Source organism: Miniopterus natalensis, chromosome 17 (genome assembly GCF_054644295.1).
Source record: "Miniopterus natalensis isolate mMinNat1 chromosome 17, mMinNat1.hap1, whole genome shotgun sequence".
Taxonomy (NCBI): domain Eukaryota; kingdom Metazoa; phylum Chordata; class Mammalia; order Chiroptera; family Miniopteridae; genus Miniopterus; species Miniopterus natalensis.
The window spans coordinates 24,899,068-24,927,028 of NC_142097.1; the positions used below are offsets into that span (position 1 = coordinate 24,899,068).

The 27,961-nt window shown below is 56.0% G+C and overlaps 3 protein-coding genes across 4 annotated transcripts; all 3 read right to left on the minus strand.

The window, feature by feature from the left end:
• Positions 1 to 1,415: 1,415 nt before the first annotated feature.
• On the minus strand, positions 1,416 to 2,853 carry PNMT (phenylethanolamine N-methyltransferase). The gene is made up of 3 exons (XM_016202224.2): positions 2,652 to 2,853; positions 1,959 to 2,166; positions 1,416 to 1,857 (listed from the first exon to the last, which is right to left on the minus strand). The coding sequence occupies exons 1-3, from the start codon at positions 2,851 to 2,853 to the stop codon at positions 1,416 to 1,418; spliced, it is 852 nt and encodes a 283-aa protein (XP_016057710.2).
• Positions 2,854 to 4,861: 2,008 nt separating this feature from the next.
• TCAP (titin-cap) lies at positions 4,862 to 7,524 on the minus strand. The gene is made up of 2 exons (XM_016202280.2): positions 5,716 to 7,524; positions 4,862 to 5,489 (listed from the first exon to the last, which is right to left on the minus strand). Exons 1-2 carry the CDS (start codon positions 5,925 to 5,927, stop codon positions 5,096 to 5,098), a joined length of 606 nt encoding a protein of 201 aa, XP_016057766.1. The 5' UTR covers positions 5,928 to 7,524; the 3' UTR covers positions 4,862 to 5,095.
• Positions 7,525 to 7,627: 103 nt separating this feature from the next.
• On the minus strand, positions 7,628 to 27,943 carry STARD3 (StAR related lipid transfer domain containing 3). 2 transcript variants are annotated; one of them, XM_016202278.2, is made up of 15 exons: positions 27,859 to 27,943; positions 16,438 to 16,710; positions 13,686 to 13,763; positions 13,241 to 13,318; positions 13,070 to 13,123; positions 12,580 to 12,697; positions 12,280 to 12,378; positions 12,009 to 12,064; positions 11,523 to 11,615; positions 10,829 to 10,891; positions 10,587 to 10,682; positions 10,175 to 10,254; positions 9,978 to 10,082; positions 8,799 to 8,892; positions 7,628 to 8,358 (listed from the first exon to the last, which is right to left on the minus strand). In XM_016202278.2, the coding sequence occupies exons 2-15, from the start codon at positions 16,657 to 16,659 to the stop codon at positions 8,254 to 8,256; spliced, it is 1,341 nt and encodes a 446-aa protein (XP_016057764.1). In that variant the 5' UTR covers positions 16,660 to 16,710; positions 27,859 to 27,943; the 3' UTR covers positions 7,628 to 8,253. The 2 variants fall into 2 exon arrangements, with proteins under 2 accessions (XP_016057764.1, XP_016057765.1); XM_016202279.2 differs by having other exon boundaries at positions 16,438 to 16,569; positions 27,859 to 27,904.
• Between the last annotated feature and the right edge of the window lie 18 nt (positions 27,944 to 27,961).

The window sequence follows — 27,961 nt, forward strand, 5'->3', positions numbered from 1 at the left end:
AGTGCAGGTGAGTGTGCCGTACAGTGAGGGGAGGTTGGAGCAGGATGAGGGAATTAAGTCACCATCAACAACCATTTATTGAGCCCCAACCAACTCTGCACAAAGCCCCAGGCCTGGCAGAAAGCCAGTGTAGCTCCGAGTTCTGGCTGGGGGTATGGGTATCCAGGCTGCAAATGTCTGTTTGTTGCCCCCCCTTTGCAAACCACATAGGGACCCCCCACAACTCAAGATCACCCTCCAGAACCAGCCCTTTGGGAGGCAGAGGGAGGAGGGAAATGGGGATCTTCGAGGTCCCTCCAAACTCCGGGTCTCCTCCCCCACCCCAGAGCCCTGCCTGCTAAGCTCCTTTGCCAGAGCCTGGACCCTTGGCAGGAGGAAAGACAATCTGAGGGAGGAGGGGAAAGGCTGTGGCTGGCAGGGGCCACACTGTGCCTGCACCCTGGTAAAGGTGACCCCTGCTAGTTGCTGGCAGTCCCCATCCATTCCTGCTCCACAAGGATAGAATGTGGAGCTCCAGAAACTTTCCATTCAAAGGCAGCCTGTGAGTGGAGTAGGAGTCTCAATTCTTGCTCTTTCCCTGTGGCCTTGCCCCTCCCTGGGGTTGAGGGCACTATGCTAGGACTCCAACTCCAGGGACATGGGTGACCCAAGTTAATTAATTTTGATCCTGAGAACTATTTTATGGTTGGAGGGTAGCAAAAGACTTTCTCAATAAATCAATTTTCAGCCTCACCCACCCTTGTTCAGCCCATTTGTGTGAGTAGGGTGGGCTTAGAGGGAAGGAGGAAACATCGCTGGCTGGAGGCAGCAGATAGGTGGGGTCTCTACCTAGGCATGTAGGGGTAGGGATGGCAGGGACCAGATATAGAGCCACAGCAGAGCTGGGTGGACCTCCAGTCTGGCTTGTGGGAGTCTGGGGGAGGGAGCTGGTGCTTGTTCTTCCTCTCACTTCCCTGGACCTCAGTTTGTGCCTGGATTGTAACCCTGCCCCCTGCAAATTCCACTTTAGTCTCCTAATTCCCCACCCCTCCTCCTCTCTGGTCTGAACCTTTCTGAGCTTCACCTGCAAAGAGGATAACAGGACCTGTTGCTGAGTGTGAGGACGGGTGGACCTAGTAGGTGCCTGGCACACAGCACATGCTGACTGAGGTCCCTCTGACCTAAGCCTGCCTTAGTTTGGGGAGAAGGAGTGATACAGAAATCTGTGTTCATGGAAGCTTCTGCGGGAAAGGGCTAGCGTTGGTGCCTCCCACACCCCCACAACACAAGAGAGAGCACTGGGCCCTTGTTGCTTCCCAAGAGATCCACAGACAGCACTGACACTCAGCAGGACAGACATTTCTTTATTAGGGGCCACCTCCAGTAATAGGAAATCTGGGTGGCTGAGGACTCCCAGAGCTGGGTGCACTGGAGCCTCACACCCCAACATTCTTCTGGGCCCAGGCAAAGAAGATGCCCTTGACATCATCCACGCCTGTTCGAAGATGGGCAGGCATGGTGTAGGTGCGTAGGTCCCGCACCTTGTAGCCACTACACACCAGGGCCTCCCTCACCTCCTCCTCACGCATGGGCACCACCTCTAGCCTGGCCTCCCCAGCCAGGTACCACGACTCCTCCAGGGCCCCAATGAGGAGGAGGTGCCCCCCAGGCTTTAACAGCGTGGTGATGTGGTCTAGGGCCCGCTGGAAGCTGGCAAGGTCAGGGCTCACCGCCTCCAGGCAAAAGGCAGACACCAGAGCATCGGCAGGCAGGGGCGCCAGGCTCCCAGCGCCCAGGGGCTGGGGCTGGTGCACGTCGATGGGGAGGACCCGCTTCACCCTAGCTCGCAGCTGGTGCTCCTTCTCCTGCCAGGACTCACTGTGCAGGGACAGACAGTGGCGTCAGGGCCAGGGCTCAAGACTGCCCCAGGCCCATGGGAGGCCCCCTGTCAGACCAGACCCTCATCCCTTAGCCCTTACCCCTTGCCCTCAATGAGGCAGACATGCTGGCTGTACGCGCTCCAATCAAAGGCCCCAGGCTCTTGCCGCAGCCAGAGCCCCAGCTCCCGGCGGTTCACCTCCAGGAAGTCAGTCATGGTGATATCCTCGAAGTGGGCACAGGCGCTGAGCAGCTGGTATATGGTGGGGCCTGAACCAATGTCGATGAGGGTGTGTCCAGACACCTCACCTGGATGGGGCAGAGGAAGAGGGTCCCGATGCCCGCCGTCCAGGCGGCCCCTGCCTCAGTCACACCCCGCTCACCTGCTTCTCCCGCCCTCTTCCCTCTCTTCCTCCTCTGTGTGTCTCTATCTGGAAAAAGCATCGGCTCTGGAGTAGGACGAACCAGAGTCGGAGTCCTGGCTTCAACATCTACAAACTTACCTTGAGAAAGGAACTTAACTGTAAAGCTCTACCTACCAGTGAGGATTACGTGGGGAAATCCTGAGGTGCCAGGCAGCTTCTCCCGGTTGTCTCTCTGGTCTCCCCAGTCTCTGTCTCCGGTTCTTCCTCGGCATCTCTCTTGATCCTGATCCCTTTCCTGCATCGCCCACCTCACCTCTCAATCCTGAGCATCGCCCCCCCTGCTCCCTGGTCCCCATCTGGCTCTCTCACGAGCCCCTTTAGCTCCCTGACGACTTCTTGTCCTCCGGGCTTCAGTTTCCCCGCGCTCACCAGTGGCGAAGGTCTGCGCCAAGCAGCCCAGCTTCCAGGGCCCGACGCCGTCGGGGCTGCTCAGGTCCCCCCGCGGGGGCGCGTAATTGTTACGGAGGTAGGCTCGGGGCTCGAATCGCCGGTAGGCCGAGGCCGCGGCCGCCTGGCCCGGGTGCGAACCGGGGGCTGCTCCCGCCGCGTGACTCGGGTCTGCCGCGCTCATGCTGCTCCCGCGGCCCACCCTGGGCCCCGCTGGCCTCGCGGTCCCTTTATGTGCGGCTGGACCCCCGCCCCGACCCCTCCGCTGCGGGGGCGGGGGCTGCGGAGCTCCGATCCGCCCCGGGCCACTGGGCGCTGCATCTCCCCCACCCCACCCACCTCCTGGAGCGTCCTGGCCGCGGACGCAGGCACACGGGGATGTGGGCGGCGACCGCCGCTGGAACATCTGTCCCGGCCCCTGCTCCTCGACTCCGGTCGCCTCCCACCCTGCGCCTCACCTGGGCTGCTCCAAGTCCCCGCCCCAGCTTCCCACCCCGTAACCCCTAGATCCCCGACCGCGCCAGCCCCCAGCAACTCCCGTGGCTCTCCTCCGGCTCCCACAGCCATGCACCCCTTTTGCCCAGCCTGCCGTCCCTTCCCCTTTGGCAGAGTTCGAATTAGCCCTGTCCCCAGTCGCCACTTCCCAGCGCCCTCCTCCCAAGGGCCCAGCGCACCCCCACTTCCCCCAGGCTCCTCTCCTCCGGGACACCTGTCCAACATCCACCCCTTTCCCTAGGAAGGTCACCCCAACTCCCCTTCTCCGCCCCTCCCCCAAGCCTCTTTTTCGTCCTTTCCTACGCCACCTGGGGCCTCCAGCGCCCCCCCTCACCGCCCCCCCCCCCACTGCAGAAAGGACAGTGCGTTCTGGCTTCCGCCAGGGTCGCCCCGAGGCCCCAGAGCGGAGTTCGCCCCACCCGTCCGATGGCAGCAGCGATAGGGAGGGAAGCGAGGCGGCCTAATGCACTTAGCAGACGGAACAGCCGGACCTCTTCCACCGCTGGCTCGGAGCCCGCGGAGGCGGACGGCTCGGGACATTCGGGCCACGTCCAGGGCGCACGACCCAGGTGAGGACAGAGGGCGCAGGGCCATTCGCCAGGCTGCCAGGGGCACCAGGGGGCGCGGCCTCAGCCTTCTGGTGCCAAGGGATTTGGGGTCCCGCCAGTCTTGGGATTCTGACCCCTCTCCTCTCCCAGCCCGCACTCCAGCCCCCTCTGGGGGAGTGGCCAGGCCAGGCCCGGCCTGCAGGTCCAGCTTGGAGCTCCAGATACCAGGCTAAGATGCCTCTTAAACTCCCAACAGGAAGTGGGTGCTGCAGGGCCATCTCCAGGGTTGTCCTGGAGTGGGACAGTCCAGTGCTGCTCTGCCCTGGGCAGGCTGCCGTTCCCTGGCCTGCTCTGTGCCCCTCTGCCTCCGCCCTAACCCCACCACCTTGTCCTAAGGCGAAAGTGTCTCCTTGCTGGGCCAGGCAGCCAGGTTGGAACATGAGTCACCACAACAGCTGCAAGGGTCACAGACAGGAACCTGACTCCCACCTCACCCCCAACTAACCCACCCTGGGATTGGGATTGGAGCACCTGACCCCAACCAAGATTGCTTTTGTCTGGATTCAGAACTGAGGCAGGTCAGCCTTGGGGTCACTGACCCCATCCACACACTGAGGCACAGCCAAGGACAGTCGTAGTGCCAGCTCCCTCCATCTTCTCCAAGAGATCAAACAAACCCTGGATGCCAGCTGGCCTCCTGGGCACTGCCCTGTGCCAGGCGACTGGACATAGAGTCCAGGACTGCACAGCAGTCAAGAGTATCAAAGGGTGACTGGACAGACAGCCCCCTGTTTACAGCTCTGTTCCCCCCAAACATGGGGTGTACCCACTAGCTCTGCCATATTTAGTTCAGATGCAGGGCCTGTTCCCAGAAGGGAGCATGGGGGGGAGGGGGGGAGGTGACACCAATGGGCTGGCCCTACAACCACAAGGAGACATGAAACTGGAACACGACTGAGCATTTATTGCAGCGCTAAGAGGGTGCTGGGGGCTCCACCCTGCCTCTGCCCTCTTCACATCCCCCTTCCCCCGGTCTTCTCTTCTCCAAGCCTCTTTCCCATAGCATTCCAGATCTCCTTCCTTCCCCTCATCCTTCTCTGAAGCTGGGTCACCCACTCAGGCATCTTTTGTCCCTTCTCCTGGGGCTTGGGGTATTCAGCTATGCTGGCCCCTAGCTGTCCACACTTCGTGCCCACTGTCTTTGCTCCCCTCCCTTTCGGAACTCAGGAGACCCAGGCATCCTGGCCTCTGGCTCCCTCCTCTCCTAGCCCCCAACTTTGGGCAAACTACAAAGCATCCATGGCCAGCAGCTCCCCTCCATGATCCTAGCCAGGAAGGGCCCAGCCCAGGGTGGGCACAGTGGAGGCTGAGTCACAGTCCCTCTCAGCCTCTCTGTGCATCCTGGGACATGGAGCGAGACAGAGTGCGACGAAGGGTGCCTGGCTTGCTGACAGGCACCACAGGGGGCAGCTGCTTCGTGATCTCCGCCATGTCCTGGCGCTCCATACACTGGCCACCCAGGGCTGTCTCCAGTGCCAGCAGCTCCCGCAGCTGGATGGGGGTACCCTCGTGCTCCTCCTTGGTGGTGCCCACCTTGGTGGGGGTGAAGATGGGCAGTGGCAGCACTCGCTGGTAAGGCAGCAGGTACTCCTGCAGCCCTTGGCCAAGGATGCCCATACGCATTACCAACCAGGGGGAACGCTGCACCAGCGCCTGGCACTGCCCCTGTCGGTGGTAGGTCTCACGCCGCTGGGCATCCTCCTCATGCAGGGAGCACCTGGGGAGGAGAGGGGAGAGGGCACTGAGCTCCTGAGAGCTGTTACCCTTCACTCACAAGCTGGGCAGAGGACCCCCTGGGCTCAAGAGGGGTGACCCTACCTCGCTCTGCCTGGTGGGCACTCTCCTTGCCCCCACCCCCGGAAACTGTGTGCTCTTGCTCCCTAAGGCTCAGGCAGGGTGCTGTAGGGGAAGGGAGGAGGGACCCCCACCTCGCCAGCACTCACCCCTCCTCAGGCCGTGTGGACAGTGTCAGATCCTTCCATTCAGCCCAGAAGGCCTCTCGGCGCTCACAGTTCTGCTCAGACACCTGGCAGCTCAGCTCAGAAGTGGCCATGATCAGCCTCTCCCTCAGCTCTGCTCCTTCCAGGCCCTTTAAATAGCCCCTCCTCCCCCTCCTCCAGGGGCTATTTTCAGCCCCTCTGGTGTCAGATGCCATAAGAAGAGCCAAGACTCTGATGGGGGACTTTGGGCCCTGGGCGGGGGTTGGGGCACCTGGACTCTGGGCTGGCACCAGGTCAGAGGTCAGCTTCTGAAAAGATTGAGATACTCTGGTGGGGGCAGGGGTCTTCAGAGCAACACCTCAAATGTCTGACACTCCTTGGACACTGTCTGAGACCAGGCACATGCCCAGCCTCGTGCCACCTTGGCACCTGCTGTCTGCTCCATCCCTTCCCCCTCACCCAGGGAGGACAGAGGCTTGTCTATAAACAGAGTCGGAAAGTACAGGAACTGAGGCCCCTCTGAGCTCTGTACCAGGTGGTCAGGCCCCTGCCCTCTGCTCTCTGCTGCCTAGGTTCAAGGACACATCCCTGTGTCCCTCCACAGAAAGGGCCAGTGCAACCACACCCTCAGGTGTCTGCATCTAAAGGCCCAATTCTCGATGGCCACCACCACACACTGGCAGTTCATTCCACACCTGGGAGCCTGGGCACAAACCTTTTCCTTCTCCACAGCCAGTGGTCAGAGGAGTGGTCTCCAAATCCAGCCAGTCACGGTGGAGCAAGTAGGTGTGGGAGTGGCCCCCAGCTTTATTCCCAATACCCCAAGTGGGGTGAAACGGGGTGAGGTGGCAATCCAGGGGCTCCGATGAGTGGCAGTCAGCAGATCTGGCTCTAGCCCCAAATCAACCATTAATGGATGTGACAATGGGACAGTCCCTGCCCCTTTCTGGGCTTCCTTTTCCCCACTTTCTGGTCACAACAGCCTGACCAGAGCTCTGGGGCCTGCCAACTCCAATGTGCCACCTGGGCGGGGCCTGGCCCTCATTCACAGGGAGCAGGATGGCTGCTGGGACAGCCTCGTGGTGCAAGAAGCTGGCACATAGGGTGGTGGGCACGGGGGGAGGAGGAACATGGGAATCACTGGGTGGATGAAGCAAAGGGCACCAGAACAGGCGGTGACAGGAGCTGAGATGAGGATCTTGTGGGGACAGCTGGCACCTACCTGGGGCAAAACTGCATACTCTTGATTACTGAGGCATTATACCTGAGTCTTGGTATCTTTTAATCTAATAATAGCCCTGTGACCCAAGAGTCTCATTTTACAAAGCAGGAAATGGAGGCTGAGATGCAGACGTGCCCAGGGTCACACACAGCCAGGACCAAAACGGGCCCCACTCTGAGTAAGTTGGCTCCTTTGGGAGCCTGCAGGCAGGGAGGGAGGGCAGCATCCTGGCGCTCACCTGGGATCTGACTCTAGTAGAGTGTGGCCAGGCAGAGGGGTATGTGACTGGAGCAGAGATCACAGAGGTGCCTCAGTGACCAGGAAGCCCAGGCCCCACCTCCAAGCCCCCTGCCAGTCATGGGATCCCAGAAACAGCCAGAGCCTGCTATGGGCACCGCTGGGTCTCTCCTACCTCCTCCCAAGCCCTGGACTGGAGACCTTAACTTGACCTTCCCTCACAGGAAGCCTGGCGGGCGGTGGGCCATTTTTCTCTGACCAGTCATCCGCCCAGTGAACCATTCAGGGGAGTGTGTGTGTGCAGGGAGGGCTGGGGGTGGAGTCCAGGAACTGAGCCCCCGCTGGTTCCAGGGTGTGAGAGACTGTGATGTATCTGGCCACGGTGGTGGCTCACTCCTTCCCCACCTGCACAGTGCTACCCTGCCCTTCCCTCAAGAGGCCAGGCTAGATGGTTGCTTTTTTTGAGTTCCATGTTTTTAATTGGCTCAAATTACAAAGGTCCCCAAGGAGGCCCTGGGGGTGGGGGAGAACCTGGGAGTGGCAGAAGTTCACTGACAGCATCCGCCATCCCCACCTGCCACCCACTCCCCCAAAAGTACATGTGGAAAAAGGTTCCAGACCCTTTAAATAATCCCCCAAAACCATGATGAGAGAGCAGGCAGATGAAGGGGCTCCTGCACCTTAACAGTGGTGACAAGGCTGCTGGGGCCGCCATCCTGCCTAGGACCTGGGCCTCTCCCACCAGGTCTGAGGCTCCCATTCCAGCCCCTGCCCCTGGCTAGGCAGGGCACAGTGGATCTCCCCTTCCAGGAGGCAGGGATGCCATGTAAACATCAGCAGGACAGACTCTACCTGCCTCAGTGGCAGAGCCTGGTCTAGGTGCCTGACCCCACAACCTGTTCACGGCTGTGGCACAGGCACAGTAAAGCGTGGTAGCTTGGGGTCAGGGGGCTGCCATGGGAGGGAACTTCCTCCTCCCACTGCTTGAGGCCAGGTCCTCTGTGGGCAGTCCCATGGGTCCCCTCTGGCTCTGGAGGCCGTAGCGACAGAACCCCGGCCCGCAGGGTAGTGAGGGGACATGGTTATGCCCGGGCCCCCAGCTCTCCGATGCGCTGCCGCAGGTGAAAGGCAAATTCAAACATGGTGGCTGCGAGGCTCTGGTGGATAAGGTACCGAGGCAGGCGGCCCTGGGGAAGGCGGGAATTAGTTCCAGGGCAGCTTGCTCTCGGCAGGGCTCCCTCAACAACTGGCACCGCAGGGAGTGCTCTGGGCCAGAATGCAGGTGCAGCTCTGGAATGCCGCCTGGGCCACCCTCGACCCCTCCCCCTTGGCAGGAAGAACATACTGTGCCCAGGTCTTGGCATGAGCCACACAAACAGACCCAGGAGGGGCTGGGCTGGTAGCCAGCCACCCCTCCTCAGGGCCTCAAGAGTGAGAGGTATGAAACGAGAGCCACAGGCCCTCCAGCAACTGAGGGCAACAAGACCATCCAGACCCTGCCCCAAATCTGAGAGTAAGAAAGGAGGCAGAGGGCAGGGGAGGCCCTGAGCAGAGCAGGGAACCCCCGAGATCATACAGTAGAGCCCCTCTACTCCACCGAGCCTGCCCTGCAGCCCAGCACCCTCACCTTGAGATCTGTGTTAAGGATCCAGATGAAAGTGCAAACACGGGGGTTACTAGCCGATTTCAGCACGATGAAGCCCCCAGGACCATTCTCTCCCCTAAGGAGAGAGGCACCATTGGGGGGACTTCGAAGTCAGGCAAGGCCCCTGACCTGCCCCCCTCCATTCCTGGCCCATCTTGGACGTGGCTGGAAGAAGGAAGGGATCTGCTAGTCTAGCAACTGCTGCCCTACCTGAGCAGGGCCAGAACAGGTGCCCCAGAGGCCACAGCTTCCATCCCCACCCACTGTGGGATGTTCGCACACTCCTACAACAGCCTGCCAGCGTCTGCACACCCCCAGGGAGCTCACCATCCTCCCAGCCCTCAACTACTATGTCCAGCGATTTCAGGTCAACTCTAGCTGTGAGGGGGTGGGCTGGGCAGGCACTTCTCACCCCTGCTCAATTCGGGGAGCAGTGCAATACCGGTGGCTTCCAGGAGGGAGTGCCCTCTCAGATGTCCAGGGCATGGGCTGTATTCATACCCCACCCCATTTAATCTGCTCACAGCTCCACCCAGCACTCCTAAGCCCACTCCCTAGGTAAGGAAGTTGGCACCCCAAGAGGAAACGAGCTCGGCCTGTTGCCCAGCAAATTTGTGGTAGTGCTGAGACCAGAGCCCCAGTCTGATACCCAAAGAACAGTGCTCTCTGCAAACTCCAGGAAGGAAGGGGAAGGGTGAGGTTTCTGGGAGGAGGCCACCTGTGGCACTGGAGTCGAGGATTAGACAGGGAGAGAGCTGCAAGATGCCTGGAATAGGCAGCAGGAAAAGTGTACCTCCTCTTTCTCTGGCAGGGCTTCGAGCGCCCCAGAAGAAAGGCAAGGTAGAGGGACAGGGAGAGGAAGGGGAAAGGGGACTCAAGTCTCCTGCTCTGGTTGCCTGGGTCTGGCTCTATCCCCAGTCTACCCCTGGAGCTACCCTTCAGAGTGGGTGGCATGGATCCAGACACTACCCCCCCAGTCTCCAGCACAGAGCAGCGATCAGCAGGATTAGGGGCCAGGAAGGGGAAAGCCCGGTGGGCAGGGGCCAGGAAGGGGGCCTCAGCAGGAGAAAGTCCCCAGCTGTACATATTATACCCAGCCTTGTCCTCACAGCCACCCAGGGAGGGGCTGGCTGGGAGGACCCTGGGCAAGGCAAGGCTCACCTGACGTATTTGTGCGTTGGGGGCTTGGCGCAGTGGGTGGTGGCGATGCCTGATGACAGGTATTTATCTCTGCGCCGCTCAATGCGTCGGACGTTCACAAAGTCCCTGGGGGAGGGAGGGTTAGGTCAGGGGGATGCCAAGCCCAAGACGCAGGAACAGGAGGCCTGCCTGAGTGGGGGGATGTGGTGGGAACTCACCTGGGGGAGACCACGCCACCTGCAGCCCCCGCAGACACGTCGTAGGAAACAAGGGTGTTGTCTTCCACTCGATGCAGGATCTGCGAGCCATTAGGGGAGACATGAGGTGCAGCCCACCCCAGCAGAACTGAGCACCTCAGGAAACAACCAGCCCAGCCTGCTCTCTGCTCAGGTCCCTTTACTAACAGCCATTCCCATTCACGGGGCCTGGGCCGAGCGCTCTGTCCATTTTCCCAACCTTTTCCAGGAAACATTTTATAGATAGGGAACCTGAGACACCGAGCAGTTCAATGACATGATCCAGGTCCCCTGGGGTAACTGGTCATGCTAGGGCATGACTGCCCCTGAACTACCATGTCACTTGGCCTCTGTCCTGAGAGGTGACCAGGCCGTGACTCCCAGTCAGGCTCACCTGGCAGGCAGTCACCGTCTTGTTCCACAGCACCATCCTCTCGGGCTGCAGGATCACTTCTTGGTACACCAGCTCCGCAGGGCAGGGCAGGAAGGCCTGGGGCAGGGCAGGAGAGGGCTGGGTGCTCGGGCACAGCAGCCCTTTCCTCTTGGCAGGGAGAAATCAGCCAGAGGGCCCCTCAGCCTGGAGTCCCAGATGGGGCAGGAGGCTCCAGGATGCTCCAGAACACCCAATTCCCTCACCTTCAGGATGAACGTCTTGCCATGAAAGGGAACCTCGATGGTGTACACAGTGTCCCCATATTCCTGTGGGAGGGACAGAAGGAGAACAGTGAATAGGGGGTGGGCTGGTGGCTCAGGAATGGGTGACTTCAGGTTTTTAACAGCTCAGGGCAGAAAACTCCAGGAGTCTGGGGATATTTGAGCAGCAGTTAAAAAAAAACAGTGGTTTCGACAAATGTCCACAACAAGGAGAGAAAGGCTTTTGATACCAAGTTAAAAGACAGAAGCATAGCTGTGGCCGTAAGCACGAAGAACCACGTCTCCAGGTTGACAAGTGCTGCCAGGGGAACTAGCCAGAGACAGGGACAGGGATGTTTCCCCTCTGTTTTCCAAGCTCTCTGCCATCTTTTTAGATAATATTGTTTTGATCATGAAACAAAACACCAGACACGGCAGAAGCCTGGCTTCCCCTTCAAAGCTGAGCCTAGGAAGCAGAGCAGCAGGGAGATGAGGGGGAAGAAGGGGGAAAGGCAGTGGAAACATCCAATCCAGCCTGACCTCCTGCCAAGAGGCCAACCCCAGCTCAGACCCCTCTCCTGGGGCAGGGATATGGTTCCAACCCATGTAATCCTTGGGCTTATTTCTCAGGCCTCAGAAAAAGGAGAGAAAACCCCAAACACACATGGGCAGGGCAGGTGGGAGAAAGCTTTCTTACATTACTCTTCTCGAATTTCCAGTTTTCCTCCTGGGCCAAGATCTGGTCCACCACAGCCATGGCCTCCTTCCCCTGGTGGATGTATTCCCGCTCCTGGTCAGGGGTGGGAGGCAGGAGGGGGTCAGCCTGGGCCCTGCACCCTACCTTGTTCATGGCTGGCTCTTTCTCTGGACACTCCACGCACTGCTCATGGAAGCCTGACCCAGCCAGACATGGAGTGTGAGCTGGTCTTCCAGGACCTGAGGGTTTCTGGGGCCAGGAGCTGTGGCTCTGGCTGCTCCCACTGGTTCCCAGGCATGAGGCAGACCAGTGGGCCTGACAGACAGTGGGGTTGACACTCAAATGGGCACTGAGTAGCATTCAAGCTGCTGAGGTCTACCCTCTGCTGGGAAGCCCCTGCCCACCCTGGCTGAGCCCAGCACTGCCCTTCTCTGGGATGCCCACTCCAAAAATAGGGGGGGGTTATTCGGTGGGGGCACCAAATACCTGAGCAGAGAAGCTTTTCTTCCCAACAACTTCTTCATCTGATTCATTGTCAGACCCTGCAGAGAACAAGCACAGATGACGATGGGAAGAGGTGGGGAGAGAGTGGGGTACAAAAGCCGGATGTGGGGGGGATGGATAGAAGTGTGTGTGGGAGAGGGTTGCTGGCTTTCCCCAGGGAGACCATAGAAGGAATAGAAAGAACAGACTCAGCCTACCTCGCTCCTCACATAGCCCCTCCCTGAAGGCAGTTCCCCCACCCACCAGCCCTCACCTGCAAAGGATTCTGGGGGTGAATAGAACTGGCCCTCGGACAGAGCTCCGGAGAAGAGTAGGGGTCCTCGGGCGACAGCGGCCTGGGCAGCAAGATACCCTGGAGAGCAGACATGGGCAGCCACTGTTCTACACCAAGGACAGTTGAGCATACTGGAGTCCCCCTGCCCCAGGCTCACTCTTAGGCTCCTGGAAGCTACTCAGGTTGACAACTCAGAACTGGCTCTCATGCCTGAAAAACTCCTCTCTTGGCGCTGGGCTGGGATGACCCTCACTGCCTCCCCTTACCCCTGGCACTCACATCGTTCCTCTTCAGCCTCCTGGGGTAGGACTTTGAAGTCAAGGAACCAGGTCTCCAACCAGGCAAGGACAAAGGAGACAATGGGGAGCAGGTAGCCAAATGCCCCTTTGCTGAGCAGCTGTGGAGAGAGGGGGCTGAGCTCCATGGCAGGGGGTCACCACAAATCCAGAGCAGGCTCCCTCCTGGGACTACCAACTCTGGCATATATCCCACTCCTGGTACCAGCTGCTAGGGGACTCTCTGTGGCACATGCCTCTGAGATAAATTAATAAATTCTGCAGCAGGAAAAACTGAGGTTAGGCTGGAGAAAGAACTTTCTGTTCCTGGTGTTACAGGGGGGCAAGTGGGGGAAGCCAGTGAAGAGGATTCCTTGGAATATCAAAGGAGAAGCCACCTCCTCAGCCCAACCCAGAGAAATGGTCCCTTCTTAGGAGAGACCCATCCCTCAGGCCAGATGCCCACCAGACCAGCAAGACCCTGAGCCACTGACCTCAGAGAGGATGACCTTGACAATGAGGAAGGCACTGGACACCAGCGTGGTGACCTGCCCCGGGGAAGGGAGGAAAGAGGGAAAACAGAGGCTAGGGAATGAGTCCTCCATCCGATCCCTTGCACCAGCTCCACCAGGGCCCCCAGAGCTGTCGGAAAAGTGGCATCTTACCGCAATCACCCACCAGTGCCGGAGCCGCAGTATCGCGTAGCCCAGGAGCAGTCCAGAGAAGCGGAAGAAGGCCAGGACCTGGGGGAGTGGGGAGCCATCACAGGCAAGCCAGTACCCCCTACCCTTGAAGGCTGACCTCCCCCTCCAGTCCTGCGTCCCCAGGTTCCCTCCCCATGGGTGTGCACAACTTAGGAAACAACAGCTGAGTCAGAGTTTCTTTGGGGACAACCTGGATGAGACCTCCTTGGACCCGAGTCTTGTCTTCTCCCTCCCACTGGGGGGGCTCTGAAGGTGGGACTTCATTCAGCAACCTTTGTAAAGACTAAGGCCTCCCTGGGAATGGGAGCAGAGTCTCCCTGGTCAGGTTAGAATGTGTGTTGCAGTAAAAAGAGAGTCTTACATGTCCCTGTTCCCTCTCTGCTCCCAGAACCCTAAGGTCACTCACAAAGATGTCAAAGAAGGAAGTTTTAAAGTTGTAGTGGATGATCTCCTGCTCCAGGTTCTTCTGAATACCTGTTTTGGTCTGAAAGAAAAAGATACGAACAGCTCTACAGGCAGAACCCAGTTCTTGTGGCTACCCCTTACCTCTCAGGATGGGGAGGAGGCAGAGGGAGGGTGGAATCTAGAAGAGAGGCTGTAGCTGCTAAGCCACCACCCAAGGGGGCCCCCAAGCACCAAGAGAGCTCAGGCAGAGGCCTGGGACCCCAGCACTAACATCATCCCCCTAAGGATCCAGGCAGCCTAGGCAAGCAGGGCTCAAGCACTGATGATCGTCGACATACCACCCTGGCAGGGGTATATGCGGAGGCCTCGGGACCGTGCAAGGGAGGCACTGGGCCCTATGCCAGTAGGTAAGGCTGGCAGACTGGGTGCTGGGAGCTTGCCTCACATCATTTCATCTCCCTCCCACCACTTCAGTGCTCTGTCTTCCCAGTCAATCACCCATCTGGGTGATGGGGGCCAGAGGTGGGCAGTGATGTCAGACAGAGCCCCACGTGGCAAACCAATTGATCAGGTTTGGGCTTAATGGGCAAAATCCATCACACTGCCAGAGAGGATGGCATAGAGAGTAAGCAGACTTGTCCTCGCCCCTATCCCTGCCCTAGCCACCCACACACTATCAATGGGACCCCTGAGACCCTGGCTAGGGAGAGAGGGGGCCTGGATGGAAGCCAGGAGCCAGACTGAAGCCTGAGTGGAAAGACCCTTCACCACCACCTAGACAGGAGCTTCTAATCTCTGGCAGATGATCCAAGTTTGGGGCCGGGGACCAAAGATACAGATGTTCAGACCACTGAGTCTGAATCTTAGAGCGAACTGAACATCTGGAATCTTTATAACGCTTCCTGGTGATTCTGGTGCTGAGATAGGGAGCTAGCAGTCTGGACAGCACCCCCACTGACACTAGAACAGCCCCCTCCTGCACATCCCCACCACGGGCGTCTACCTCCAGACTACCCTGATCCCGGCAGAGTTTGATGACACCATGCCCTGGCGTGACACCCTACCCCACCCAGGCCCTACTCTTCCTCCTCAGACTGCTCCCTCTTGGGCTCTACAGCCCCTCCCACCCCTAACAATTGCTGTTGCCCCACCTTTTCTCTTTACAGAGAACTCTCCCTCAGCCCGGACACCTGCCAGGACTCAAGAGAGCTGAGCTCCAGTCCCACTTTGCCAGTCTCTGGCAGCAAGACCTCATGACCCTGCTGGGTCCTTGCAGCCACTGGGCACTAGACAGTCCGTTAGAAAATGAAAAATATACATGCTCCAAAATACAAAATAAAAGCTACAAAACTGAAAATTAATAAAACTTTAAGTGTCTACCAAGTGAAACATTATATTGACTCTACTAATTGCTAAATCCAGCATTTTTAACATTTTCATTACATTTGAAAACAATTAGGAGGTTAGGTTTTCTCACTTTGCAAGAATTCCCACGTGTGCCTGAGCTATTACAGCCAATACAGCCAGATAATTTCAAAAGTAAAATTATCAACATATTTTCAACTCTTTTCTGGCAAGACAATATATATTGAATGAAGGATGTGGGTGGAATTCAGTGCCTGCTTTGATGTTGGATGGGACCTTCAAAAGGAAGACTGCTAAGACTGTGGAAGCTCTTTGAACTGCCCTGAATCTTGCTGGGCCTCAGCTTTTTCATTGGTAAGATGGTCCCCAAGGTCCCCTGTGGCTGTGGCTCTCTGTCGCTGAAGGTGCCAGCTCATCTCTGTGCACAAAGGACAGTCGTCCTCAGAGCCCTAGTTGCCCTCCAGCTCAACATGCCCAGAATCAAACCTATCCTCTTCACCTTAAACCAGTCCCTTCTCCAAACCCCTCACTTCTATCAACAAAGTCATCATTTTCCTGTCACCCGAGCTTGGGACCTGGAGGAAGGGATCTGCCATCCAGAACTCTCACTTTACAGAAGGAAACGAGGGGAGGCTCAGAGAGCTGAGTCCCTTGCTGAGGTCACAGTTAATTCAAAGGAGGAGCTGGGATAGGGCGGAGTCCAGGAAGCCCTGCTCCCACAGCTCCTGCCTCTGTGGTCAGGTCCTGCTCTGCCCGGTCAGTGCCAGAGGTCAGGCCTCACTGCCAGCTGGCCAAGCACTGCACGGGGAGGGGGTGCCGACCCTATACTGAGAGGCAGCTTCATCACCAGGCTGCTAGGTGGCATCTCATCAAACCCAGAGAGGCTGAATAGAGGGGGGGGGGGGGGGCCTGGAGGAGTGTCCAAAATGGGGAGGGAGAGCTGGGAGCTCCTGAAAACTGGGAGTTTTTACTGGTTTGCTCCCCACTGTACCCTCTGCTTTTAGCACAGTGCCTGGGACACAGTACTGGCTCAAAATACTTGCTGAATGAATGAATGAAGCCAGAGAGCAATGTAAGGCAGAAAGAAGACAAAGGTTTCAATAGCTCAGTCAGAGCTAGCTGGGGTCTCTCCTCCTTTTGCAGAAATCAAGAATATGAACTCTGGAACAAGAGGCAGGTTCAAATCCGGCCTCCGTGCTTGCTGAGAGACCTGCGACAAATGACTCAACCCCTCTGAGCTCCATATTCTTTCTCTGGGAGGTGAGAAGAGCTGTTCTTCCCAATCTTCATTTTACCTGGAAATCAACCCTCCCATATGGCAGGTGGAATAACTGAGGCCCAGGTGAGCCCCACAATACAGCTTGTGCCCCAGCCTTGAGCCCACTCACGTTCAGCTCGATGATCCACAGCAGGGAGATGAAGAGCAGGTCGAAGGTGACAAAGAGACAGAAGGTACGGCGGACATCAGAGATGGCCTGGCGCTTCGCAGGCGGTGGCAGGAGGAAGTGCGATGATAGGCTCTGGTTGTGGGACAGAGATGAGCTTAGGGAGGCCACGGCTGGCAGGCTGCGCTCCAAGTCACAGGCCAAATCCCTGGACAGTTTGTTCATCCTGATGGGCCCCCACCTCAAGGCAGGGAGGGTGGGGCCTCAGCGGCACAGCTGGAGGAGGGAGGGTAGCTGGGTCAAGTCAAGCACATTAGGGTCCTGGAGGTCTGGTTAACCTTCAACCCTTCACACGGGCCCCAGGGGCCCCATTCACTCCCCAACACCTCTGCCACACACCCCCTAAGCCTACAGCCCAGGGCCCTCTCTGCCCAAATTCCCTCCAGCAGCCTGACTTCCAGGCTAGAGGGGTTTGAGCATCTGTCTTCCTTCCTCACCACCCCCAGCAAAGCCCAGCAGCCCCACGGTTCACCCTTGGAGGGCTCTGAGGTCCTCTCCAGTACCTGGGGGCACAGCCTGCTCCTGCCAAGCCCAGCCCAGTGGTTCAGCCTCTGGTCCTGTCAACAGCCTCTCCTCTCGCCTGCCCCCACCCCCACCCCCAGGAGAAGAGGGCCCCAAGCTCTGTTCTTTGTTTTCCAAGCACAAAGCCACATTCCCTCCCAGCAGCCAGCCCTGCCCTCCACCCACTAATCCATGGCAACTGGGACAGACTTCCTAGAGCAGTCTCTCTTAGTGCTCTGTGGGTGTGGAGGGAGGACATCTTAGTCCCTTCTCTCTAGTGCCACCCCCACCACCCCCATCTGACGCCCAACCATGTCTCTTAACTAGACACTACAGATTGCTCCTAATGGGTGTCTCCAGGCTGCCTCTCTGACCCTGCAACAGCCACTTCTCCACACAACAGCCAGAGAAGCCTTTCAAAACATCAATCAGACCCTGCATCCCCACTTACAACCTCCAAAGGCTCCCACCGGTCAGAGGATAGCAGTACCCTGCTCACACACCCTTGCAGTCCAGGCCCTGTGGGGTGAGGTTCTGCCCTGCTCCTTTCAGAAGGTCTCCCCCATCTCACTATCACTGCCACCCTGGCCTTCTTTCAGGTCCGTTAATGTGGCAGCCCTGTCCCACCTTGGGACCTTGGACCTAGCTCTGTCCCACTGCTGTGTGGAATGTTCTTCCCAGCCTTTTCAAATGACAATTCAAAAGCCCTCTCCTCGGAGCTTCCCAGCCTCCTGTCCCCAGTCACAGTGCCATGTATGTACATTCTTCAGTGGATTCATCACTATCTGAAATGTTTTCTTTATTGTTCTGCAAACTCCATGGGCCTTTACTTGACTTGGTCACTGCTGTCTCCTAGTGCCCAGCACAATGCCTGGAAACTAACAGGTGCTTAATAATTGATTGTTGAATAAATGGATGATCCAGAGGGTCTCCTGGCCCTCAGCAACACGCTGCGCAGCAGAGAGAATGGACTTACCCATCCCTTAGCTGCCCGTGCAGCTATGCTGCCAAAATTCTCGTGAACCCTAGAGACAAAAGGGGTCCCGGGCACTCCCTCCCTGGGGCATGGCCCTTGTGGCCCCCAAGCCTAAGATCCCTGCTCCACCAATTTGCTGCAAGGGACCCTAAAAGGCCCTGTCTCCTGGGTGGGGGAAGAAAAGGTTCAGTCTAGAGCCAGAGAGGAGCTGACTCAGTGTGGTGGGACCTGAGCTTCTAGGACTTGATTAAGAGTCTCCCTGAGTCTTCTCACCTGCCAGCACCAGTGGACAGATTTGGGGGCCAGTGGAAGGGGAGCCCTAGATGTTTGACCCTGACGCTGGGAAGGTAAGATCTAACCAGTCTTCTTCTTGATTCACTGTTTCCTCTAAATGTTTGCTGTATCAACTACCTGCCACAGTCCCCTCAATCTACTAGGTCCAAAACAAGGCCCCAGTTTGTGGCTGGCAGGAGGTTCTGAACAAGCCAGCTCATCCATCCCTCTGCCTCTGCGCAAGCCCGAAAGATGGCTCTAAGCAGAGGCACCAACCCAAGGCCACCCCTCAACACCACACTCTTGGGGTTCCCATCAAAGCTCATCCGGAGAGTACTGAAGGAAAGCTGAGCCCAGCTCTGGAAAGAGACAGTCAGAGAAGGGATGTGACAGGCCACTGGCAATGGGACCCCCCAACATCTATCAGCCAGATCTGGTGCGTGCCAGACTGCATGCTCAGCGCATCCCTCACCGTGACAGGGCCTCAGCTCCAGGGCAAGTGACATTTCCTTATCTCTAATAGCACTCTTGTCTCCTGTCAGACCTGTCTCCATCTCTCCCCTTTCCTATCTCACACACTACCTTTCTATCTTTTCTTTGTAAGTGGCTTTGTACCACCCCCCCCCCCCCCCCCCCGCGGCCCATATGTTGTCTCTGGGTCTTCCTCCCCATCTCTCTCCCATCTATGAGTCTTTTTCTCCACTCCCATCAGATCAGTCTCTCCCTCCCCTTCTCTAGTTTTCTCTTGTGTTTCTGTCCGTTGTCTCTATCTGCCTTCATCCTGTCCCTTTCTCCCTGTGCCCTATCTCTTTATCTCACTGCAGGGCTTTATGGCTTCCCTGCTTCCAGCCTGCTCCTGTGTCTGTCTTTCCCCCTGGCTTTTCTCTCCCTCCCTGGGGACAGGACTTGGGTGGCAGCAGCTTGGGTGTGAGACGCACTCAGAGTGGCAATAGCACTGACACTCACACACGCAGACAACCCTGATGAAGCGAGAGACACAGATGAGGGCTGAGAGCAGAGGTGCTGGGAGCCTGGGAGCTACAGATGCAAGGGTGTGTGGGAGCCAAGCATGGGGGCTCTGAAGCAGGGGTGGGGGTGGCTGGACAGAGCTGGAGGGGGGTGTTTCTCTATCTCCGTCCCCCATGAAAGTAGCTCAAAGCCCAAATAAGAGAGAGCTTGTGGTAGAATGAGCCCCGGTCAGAAGTTAAGACCTGAGCCCAGGTCTTGGGGCAGCTATTAATCCTGAGTAACTTTGGGCAAATCCTTCTCACCAAGGAAAAAGGTCAGTGGTTTTTTTACACACACACACCCTTTTTAAGCAAGAGAAACTTTAAAATAAAATAAAACCCTACCTGGAACCTCAATATATGAAACATAAAAACAGGACTGTTATGGGTCCTCCCCAGAAGGTGGCCACAGAAAGCCCCACCAGTCAGACTTTCTACAAACTCGGGGTGACTCCTTGGCACACTCAGTCAAAGGACATCAAAAGGCCTTTCAGCTCCTTCAGACCACCTGTCAGTCTAAGAGGTGGAAACCATCCTGGCCTGGAACTGCCCTTAACAGTCCCCAAAGCCCTTGTTCTCTGGCCCCCTGGCCCTTGAGGGCAGAAGGTGGCAGAGCCAGCAGAACAGCTAGGCGTGCCACCATGCCCACCCTCCTGATGAGGGGAAGGCAGGCGTAAGTGCTGTGAGCTGGAGACAAGCAGGGCTGACATCCAGCCCCTTGGGAGCAACACCTCCCTCTCAAGCCCACCACCTGCTGTCACCGGCCCCTCCCAGTCGCCTTCAGAGGTGTTGGGAGTGGAACAGCATGTGTGGCGTGAAGGAGTCCGCCTGAGTTGGCTGCAGACTTGACATTCAATGTATTTATGGAAGCTGAGCTGCTAAGGCTTAGGGAGAGGAGGGAATGAGGGAGGGAGGAAATTGGAGGTCTTATCATCCTAGATTAGAAGGGGAAGAGGGGTGGGAGGAAGAGGCAAGTCAGGTCTCCAGGCAAGGTGGAGAGCTAAGGAAAAAGCCCTCACCCCACCCCCCAGGTCCCCAGGAAAGGCCAGTACTGCCAGTGCAGCAGGAGCTTTGGGTGGGGTCCAGGACTCACAGCAGACAACAGGCAGCTGATATCCCGGAAAGAGAGCTGGACTATGAAATCACAGTTCAAATCTCAGTCCGCCCTTAACCAGCTTTGTGATCTGGGCCAAATATCACCACTCTGAGATTTGGTTTCTTCAGTTGCATTAAATAAAAGCAACAATAAAATACAGTAAGTTTTCACTTAACATCCTCAAAATGTTCTATGACTTTAACCAAACTGTGCATAATGAAACTAATTTTACCACAGGCTAATTGATATAAACAAGAGTTAAGTTCCTGCGGCGATGTTATAATGAAATGATATTGAACCAAATAACGTTTATTTGAGGACCTACTGTACTTAATGCCACAGAACTATATACTTAAAAATGGTTAAAATGGTAAGTATATATTTTACCACAATAAAAAAGGCAACAATAATTGCTACCTCCTAGGGCAGACATCCATATGTGACATCTATATGGCAGGAGCTTTGAGATGGAACAAATAGCTGGCAAGACCATTCAGATGAGAGAGAAATTAAGTGTATGTGTGTAGGGGGGACTTATTACACTATAGTGACATGTAATAAAATCACCCCAAAAACCTTTGTTAAAATCTGAGCTCTATAATTCACCTGCCAGGTGTTCTAGGTGTCCCAGAGCAAGCTCTTGGAGCCTTCAGTCCAAGTTCCCTCATCTATATATAAAAAAGGCCAAGGCAGCCAGGTGGCTCAGTTGGTTGCAGCATTAGCCCATACACCAAAAGTCTGTGGGTTCAATTCCTGGTCAGGGCACATACCCAGGTTGCAGGTTTGATCCCTGGTCAGGGCATGTATAGGAGGCAACTAACTGATGTTTCTCTCTCACACTGTTGTTTTTCTCTCTCTAAAATCAATAAAAACATATCCTTGGGTAAGGAATTAAAAAAAAAAAAGAAAAAAAAAAGGCCTAGATACTCCAACTCCAGGCCAAGATGAATTCCCATGTGGGGTGTGGGGAAGGAAGTGAGAGGCTGTCCTGGTTGCCTGCAAAGGCTTTCAGGGAGTGCCAGGACTGATCTCTGATACCCCTTCCCACTGGTGCCTGGCCCCACTGCAGCTCCAAGCTCCCGTTCCCTCTCCCAGTCACCCCCAGGTCTCAATTTCCACAGTTCTTAGGTAGCAGGGGTACAGAAGGGGTCCTTGTCAGGTCTCAGTCACACCCCAGGCCAGAAGGTGCAGCCATATCTCTGCAGCTCTACACCTAGTAGCCTATAGCTCCTGGCCAGTGTTTCCTGGCCAAGGCAAGTCAGCAATTTGAATAATGCCTCTTAATCACTGTGCAAGCCTCAGAGGCTACATCTGGAAACTGGGGGTACCTCTCTCGATCCTGGGCTGTCTAGGACATCAGAGGAGATAGCAATGCATAGGAAGAGTGTAAAACAGTGCCTGGCACTAGAGTAAGTGCTAAACACACATTCACCACTGCCACCACTGCCACCTCTGAGTCTTCTAGCCCTTCCTACCTCCCAACCTCCTCCGAAGAGCTGGGCCAAACTGTGCAAGTTCTGGCTCCTTTGTTCCAAAGAACTGTGTTCTGTGACCCCGGGGTAGGGGAACAGGTCTCATCTATATCCAGAAATAATCCACATTCTGGGCAGTGTGGATTCTGCAGACCATCTAGACAGGCAGCACAGAAGAAACAAATCCAGGCAGTGGCCTGTGTGGCAACCTGCAGCACCCTCTCCTTCACTCATCATATCCCCCACCAGGAGCTATGGAGATAAGAAGGGGATGGGGAGACTGAAGCTCAGAGAGGCCTGCCCACTCTACCAGCCAGGATGGAGCAGGGTTGACCCCAGAGGCATGCAGGCTTCCCTCTGTGCTGGACTGGGGCCCACTAAACCCAAAAGTAGCTGCTGCCTCCAGAGCTTCTGCTGGCCAGGGAGCAGGTGTTAAAAGACCCCAAAGAAGTTAACGGCAACCCAGGTGGGCCTGTGAAGATCCCAGGGTTCTACCTTCCACATCCAAACCATCAGCAAGTCCTGTTGGCCCTTCCTTCAAAATCCAGCCAGCATCTGCCCACTGCTAACCATAACCACCACCATCACCATGCCCCAGGCCTCATCTCTCATCTGCTATAGCTTCCTGACTACCTCCCTGTCCTTGTTCCAAGTCTATTCTGAACACAGCAGCCAGAGCAATCTGGGAAAAGTCTGACAATACCTCCCCAATGCCCCAAACCTCCAATGGCTTCCAGCTCACCCAGAGTAAAGGCCAAAGTACCTACCCTGGCCTCTGAGCCCCCTCTTCCCCTGGCCTCTTCCCCTTGAACCCTCTGCTGCAGCAGTATGAGTCCCTCTCTGTTCCTTGGACACATCAAGCATGCGCCCACCCCAGGGACTTTGTACCTACTGTCCTCCGTCTGGAGCTCCCCTCTAGGACTCTGCATTTTCCCTTCCTCTATCTGGTCTCTCTGTAAAAGTCCCCTTGAAGAGAGGCCTTCCCTGAACTCCCTATTTAGCCCCACCCTTTAACCGCTCACTCTGCTTACTCTCTCTCCACAGCACTTGTTTAGCAGTCTGTGTTTACTGCCTATCTTCTCCCACTGGGACACAAACTTCATGAGAGCAGGAACTCTCAGTGCTCTGTCCACTGCTATGTGCCCAGGATCCAGAACAGTGCTAGGATCATAGTAGATATTCAGGAAATGTGTTGAAGGATTATTTACACCCTTCCCCACTGGAGCACATGCACACATTCACACCCTGCCAAGTCCAGACCATCTCTCCTGGAGCTGGGTTTTACCCTCTGCTGGTATCTTGCCCTGTCCAGAGCCCAGACACCTCCTCCACTAGCTGGTATGGGGAACTGGTTTCCTGGATGCCCTCAGGCAGGGTGGCTGTGGCTGCTCCCCTCCACTTCCCTGAACCTGGACTTGCAAGAAGACTGGAAGTGAATTAAATTCCTTGGAGAGCAAAGGTCAAGGCAATGGAGGAAGGGCTCAGCAAGACACCAGCGTTTCTCTCTTGCTATGTGGGGTAATACCCTTACCCCAGTACTCTCTTGACCACTAACTGCTCCCAGGACACCATATGGCCGGCTGGTCTTCCTCCTGTGCCTCTACTCCCCCTGTTCCCTCATTCTAGACCCATCTCCTCCCCTTGGGGAAAAATTCTGACTGATGAGAACAGGTCAGACATCACCTCCTGGGCAACGCCTCCCTGGCCCGCTAGGCTTCCCCAGCTCCAGATCTCAGAACTCTGGCTCAGCACTCCCCTTACACGACTTGAGCCTCAAAGTCATCTCTCCTGGAGCCCTTAAGGCCCAGGTCACACTGCCTGGCCAGGGCACATATCCAGTAAGTTCACTGGTCTGTGGATCCACAATGCCTACCCTGTAACAGGAGAAAGGGCATGGGTCCAAACCCCAAGGCTATTCTTCATTAGGCTGTGTGCCTTTGACCACATCACTCTCTGAACCTCAGTCTCCTTATCTATAAAATGGGGACAGGACAGTATAGTGCCCATATCACAGAGCTATTAAAAAGGATTAGAAGTAACACATGCAAAGTGCCTATGCCTAATTAGCAGTAACTGTTACTACTATTAGGGGCCATGGGTACAGTGTTAGAGGCAGGGACCTGGGCCAGGCATGCCTAGGCATGTCCAGTGTACAGCACTTCTGCCCACACTGAGGGTTCCATCGGTACTGCTGGATTGAGGAATGAGCTCTGGTCTCAGGGAGCTGACGCAGGATGGCACATATAAGGCTCTCCGTAACTCAAGGCTCAGTGGCTCCTGCCATCAGCCTTGGCCCAGTTGGCTGCCTGGCTCCTACTCCACCCCACCCACAGAGGGTTTGAGAAGTTTCCTGGACAAGTAAAAGTTCAAAGAGAGGGCACCGCCGCAGTGACAAATGAGATTGCAAAGCAAGGCCAGAGCCTGTTTCTCCCTTCCTTCTGGGGAAGTGGAAAGGGAAGAGTCAAGCCAAAACAGAAACTGTATTCATCACGATCCCCTCCCCTCCCCTCCCCAGCCCAGGAGGTTCTGCGGTAGTTTACTGGAAAAGCCTAACAAACTGAGATCCACTCAGCCTTCCCGCGCGTCCACAGGCTAGGCCATGTTAAGTGTCGGGAAGCCCCCAGCTCTGTGATTCTATGACCCTGGCCCACTCAGGGGTGGAGAGTCAGGCCCCACTCCGGCCCTTATTGCTGTTGGGTAAAACCCGGGGCTAATGAGAACAAGTTCCCGAAGTCAGTCTGGAAAGGGCCAGTCATTTTCCGGAAGGATCTCAGTCTTACCAGTTCACGCAAGGGAAGGTCCCCTGTAGGGGTAGGGGTGGTTCAACTCAGACTCCTCCCAGCACCAGCCCTGAGACGAAAGCCAGGATCAGTCACTTCCCAGCCAGAAAAAGTTCACAGCTGGGATACACAACTGGTCAGAAGGGGTGGCCTCCTTGTCCTTTGTCTCACTGACGTCCCAGTTGCCCCTTTGGGGGCTAGGACTCTGAGGCAGTTTCAGGACACAGTTATGGACTTGGTATCAGGAGACAGCTCTTAAGTCCCTGCTCAGTGACCCTGACCTTACCTGCCAAGTCTCAGCTTCCTCATCTGTAAAATGGAGCCAACAATCTCTGCCACTCAATGGAACAAGTATGAGCTGTCAAATGTACAGGATTTTTGGTGTCATCTGCACAAGTCTAGGTGTATGAGAACACAAATTAACGCAGCACACACATACTAGAGCCTACAATGTGCCAGACACTGCTAGTCCCTGGGGACACTCAGCAGCTCCCGGTCTGGTAAGGGAGGCTGACAAATAAATAATAAACTGTGCTATGCTGAGATCAGCGCTTTTAGGGAGGAACAAACAAAAAGGACTGTAGGCTCCCAGAAAAAGTAACATCTGACCCAGACTGGAGTGTGTGAGGTTGGGAAAGCCACAAAGAGGAGGAGCCATCTGATCTAGGCCTTCAAGAATCTTTGCATCTAGCCCAGCCGGGCGTGGCTCAGCGGTCGAGCGTTGACCAGGATCCAGGCGATCAGGGTTCCATTCCTGGTCAGGGCACATGCCAGGGTTGCGGGCTCGATCCTCAGTCAGGGGCGTGCAGAAGGCAGCTGATCAATGACTCTCTCATCATTGATATTTCGATCTCTCTACCCCTCTCCTTTCCTCTCTCTGAAATCAATAAAGATATATTTAAAAAAAAAAAAAAAAAAGAATCTTTGCATCTATCCCTGGAGGCAAGGAGGATGAGCATTCCAGGCACACAAAACAGCAGGGAGCAAAGGCCTAGCCTCTGGTCTAAAGCACAGACCCGGCCCACAGACTGAGCCTACCGCAGGGGGCTTGCCCCCAAACAACTGGTACCAGTACCAGGCCTCTAGACCATGCCAGGGAATGGTGCCTGCAGGTTCCTAACCCAAGGGGCACTTCCTCATGGCCAATTGAGGAAAGGAATCCTCAATCTCAGCAGAGGAGGCTGCCTCTGCCCTCCTGCCCAGCTCAGAACCACCCCCCAACAGCTCAGTTCAGAGGACCCAGCTCTTCATTCTCTGAGCCCACCAGAGTTTCCACCTCCCTCTGGTAAACTCATTCTCTTGCACTGAGGCCCCCTCATTAATTTTCGGCAATTGTGGGCCTTTCTCTGACTTGGGTTCCCAGAGCTCTGTGCACTTTCTCTAGAATTAATGCTTGCCATGTAACATTATCCATTTTCAAATTCATTTACTGAGCAGACTGACATCAGGTCTGGGTCTTTTTCACTCTTAAATCCTCACTCGATAAATCCAGACCCTGCCCCCAATGCCCTCTACCACAGCATTTTACTTATTGACAAAAAGCCAGGCTTTCAGGCTCTGGGACAGAATAAATAAACCACATCAACTGTCCTCAAGCAGCCTATGAAATTAAAAGCTATAACCACTGCTCTATATTGTTCTTATATAAACAATAATAGGTAACACTTATTTACTGAGCACTCATGTGCTCACTGTGTTAAGCCCTATATACACCTTGTTTCATTTAATCTTCACAATAATTCTGTGAGGTAGGCACATTACTATCTCCCTTTTACAAATGAGAAAATTGAGGCACTGACTTCATCAGAACCTGATGAAGGGAAGCCTGATTCAGGAGTCTGCATTCTCAACCACTATGCTATTACGAACAGGGTGCTGCAGGGGCATAGGAGTATTTAGCCTTGGGTTGGGGGAAAGGTGATGCAGAGGCAGTGTTGCCTGGGCAGAGCACTCCGAAGGACAAGTAGAAGGTAGTGTGGCAGATAAGAGGAGAAGGGGCTTTCTAGGTAGACAGGCTTGTGTGCAAAGACATAGAAGCACGAGACAGCAAGGTATGGGCAAGTGCAGCCTGCAGTGCCATATTACTGCACCTTAGGGTGCACAAAGGAGATTCAGATCACAGAGAGTTCTCTAAATTGTGCTAGGAAATCACCCTTTCCCATAGTTAATGGAAATCCATCAAAGGGTTTTAAGCAAGGTAGTGATACTATGAGACTTGTGTTTTAAAAGGATCACAGGAGTTACTATTTGGAGACTGGGTGCAGGCAGCCAGGGTTGGAAGTTGCTGGGAAGCCACTGCAATCACCTCGGTGAGAAACACGTCAACAAAGGTGAGAACAGAAAGAAGTTAGCTGAGCAAGGTCTGGTATTAGATGTGGGAATTGAGGGAGAAAAGAAACTGAGATAATGCCGAGGTTTTTCGCTGGGATGGGTGTGGCAAGGGAAGAATGAGTCTGCAGGGGAAAAGACGACTTCAAGTTCAAACACAGCGAGCTCTGGCTAAAGCGAAACTGTCCACTTGGTCGGCAGCCGGATGGCCAAACCGGGGGGTTCCAGGGAGTGGCTGCCCTTACGCTGTGGATCTGGGTGCGTTTCGGGTATTTAAGCAGTATAAAGCCGAAGCCCTGGGCGCGGAGACCAGCCGGGCCCGTGCTCCGAGCGAGGAGCCGCAGCGGAGCGGCACGGGACAGGCACTCCCACGGTCGCGGCAGCGGGCAGGGAGTCAGCTGCTGCCGGGGCACGTGCAATTATGCAGTCAGGAACGAGTGTCACCGCTGCTGTGCGCCTCTACGAACTCAAGAGAGATACTTTAAAGGGCCCTTTTTATGTCAATTAGAAAAACATTCCAAAGGAAGTTGAGGGAGACCGGATGTCAGCGAGACGCAGACCTCCCGGGACGCGTACATATTTCCCTTCTCAGTAGGAAACCCTGACCCCTCCCCATATCCAACTCCTGCCCTTAAAACCCAGACACCGTCCCCCTCGCCTCTCCCCTCACAGTGAACAGGGAGGCTCTAGGGGGCGACCCGGGACGCCCTCTCCGGGCCCTCAAGGGTGGGCGGGCGGCAGAGGGTCTGAGGCGCCGGACCCGGCACCAGACCGAGCGAGGCGGAGCAGAGGAAGGGGGCGGAACCTGGGGCGCGGGGGGTGCGGGAAGGGTCGGACGGAACCAAGAACGGACACCGGGCAAAGGCGGGATCCTCCAGCAAGCACAGTCCTCGCGGGACTACCCAGCTCCAGTGACCTCTGCTGGACCCACCTGCTGCATGTCAGCCACCGGCCGGCTCTTCTTCCCCAGCCACAGTCAGCTCCGCGGCCCCGGCAGCGCCTCCGAGCGGAAGGGGATCTCGAGGCAGCACCAC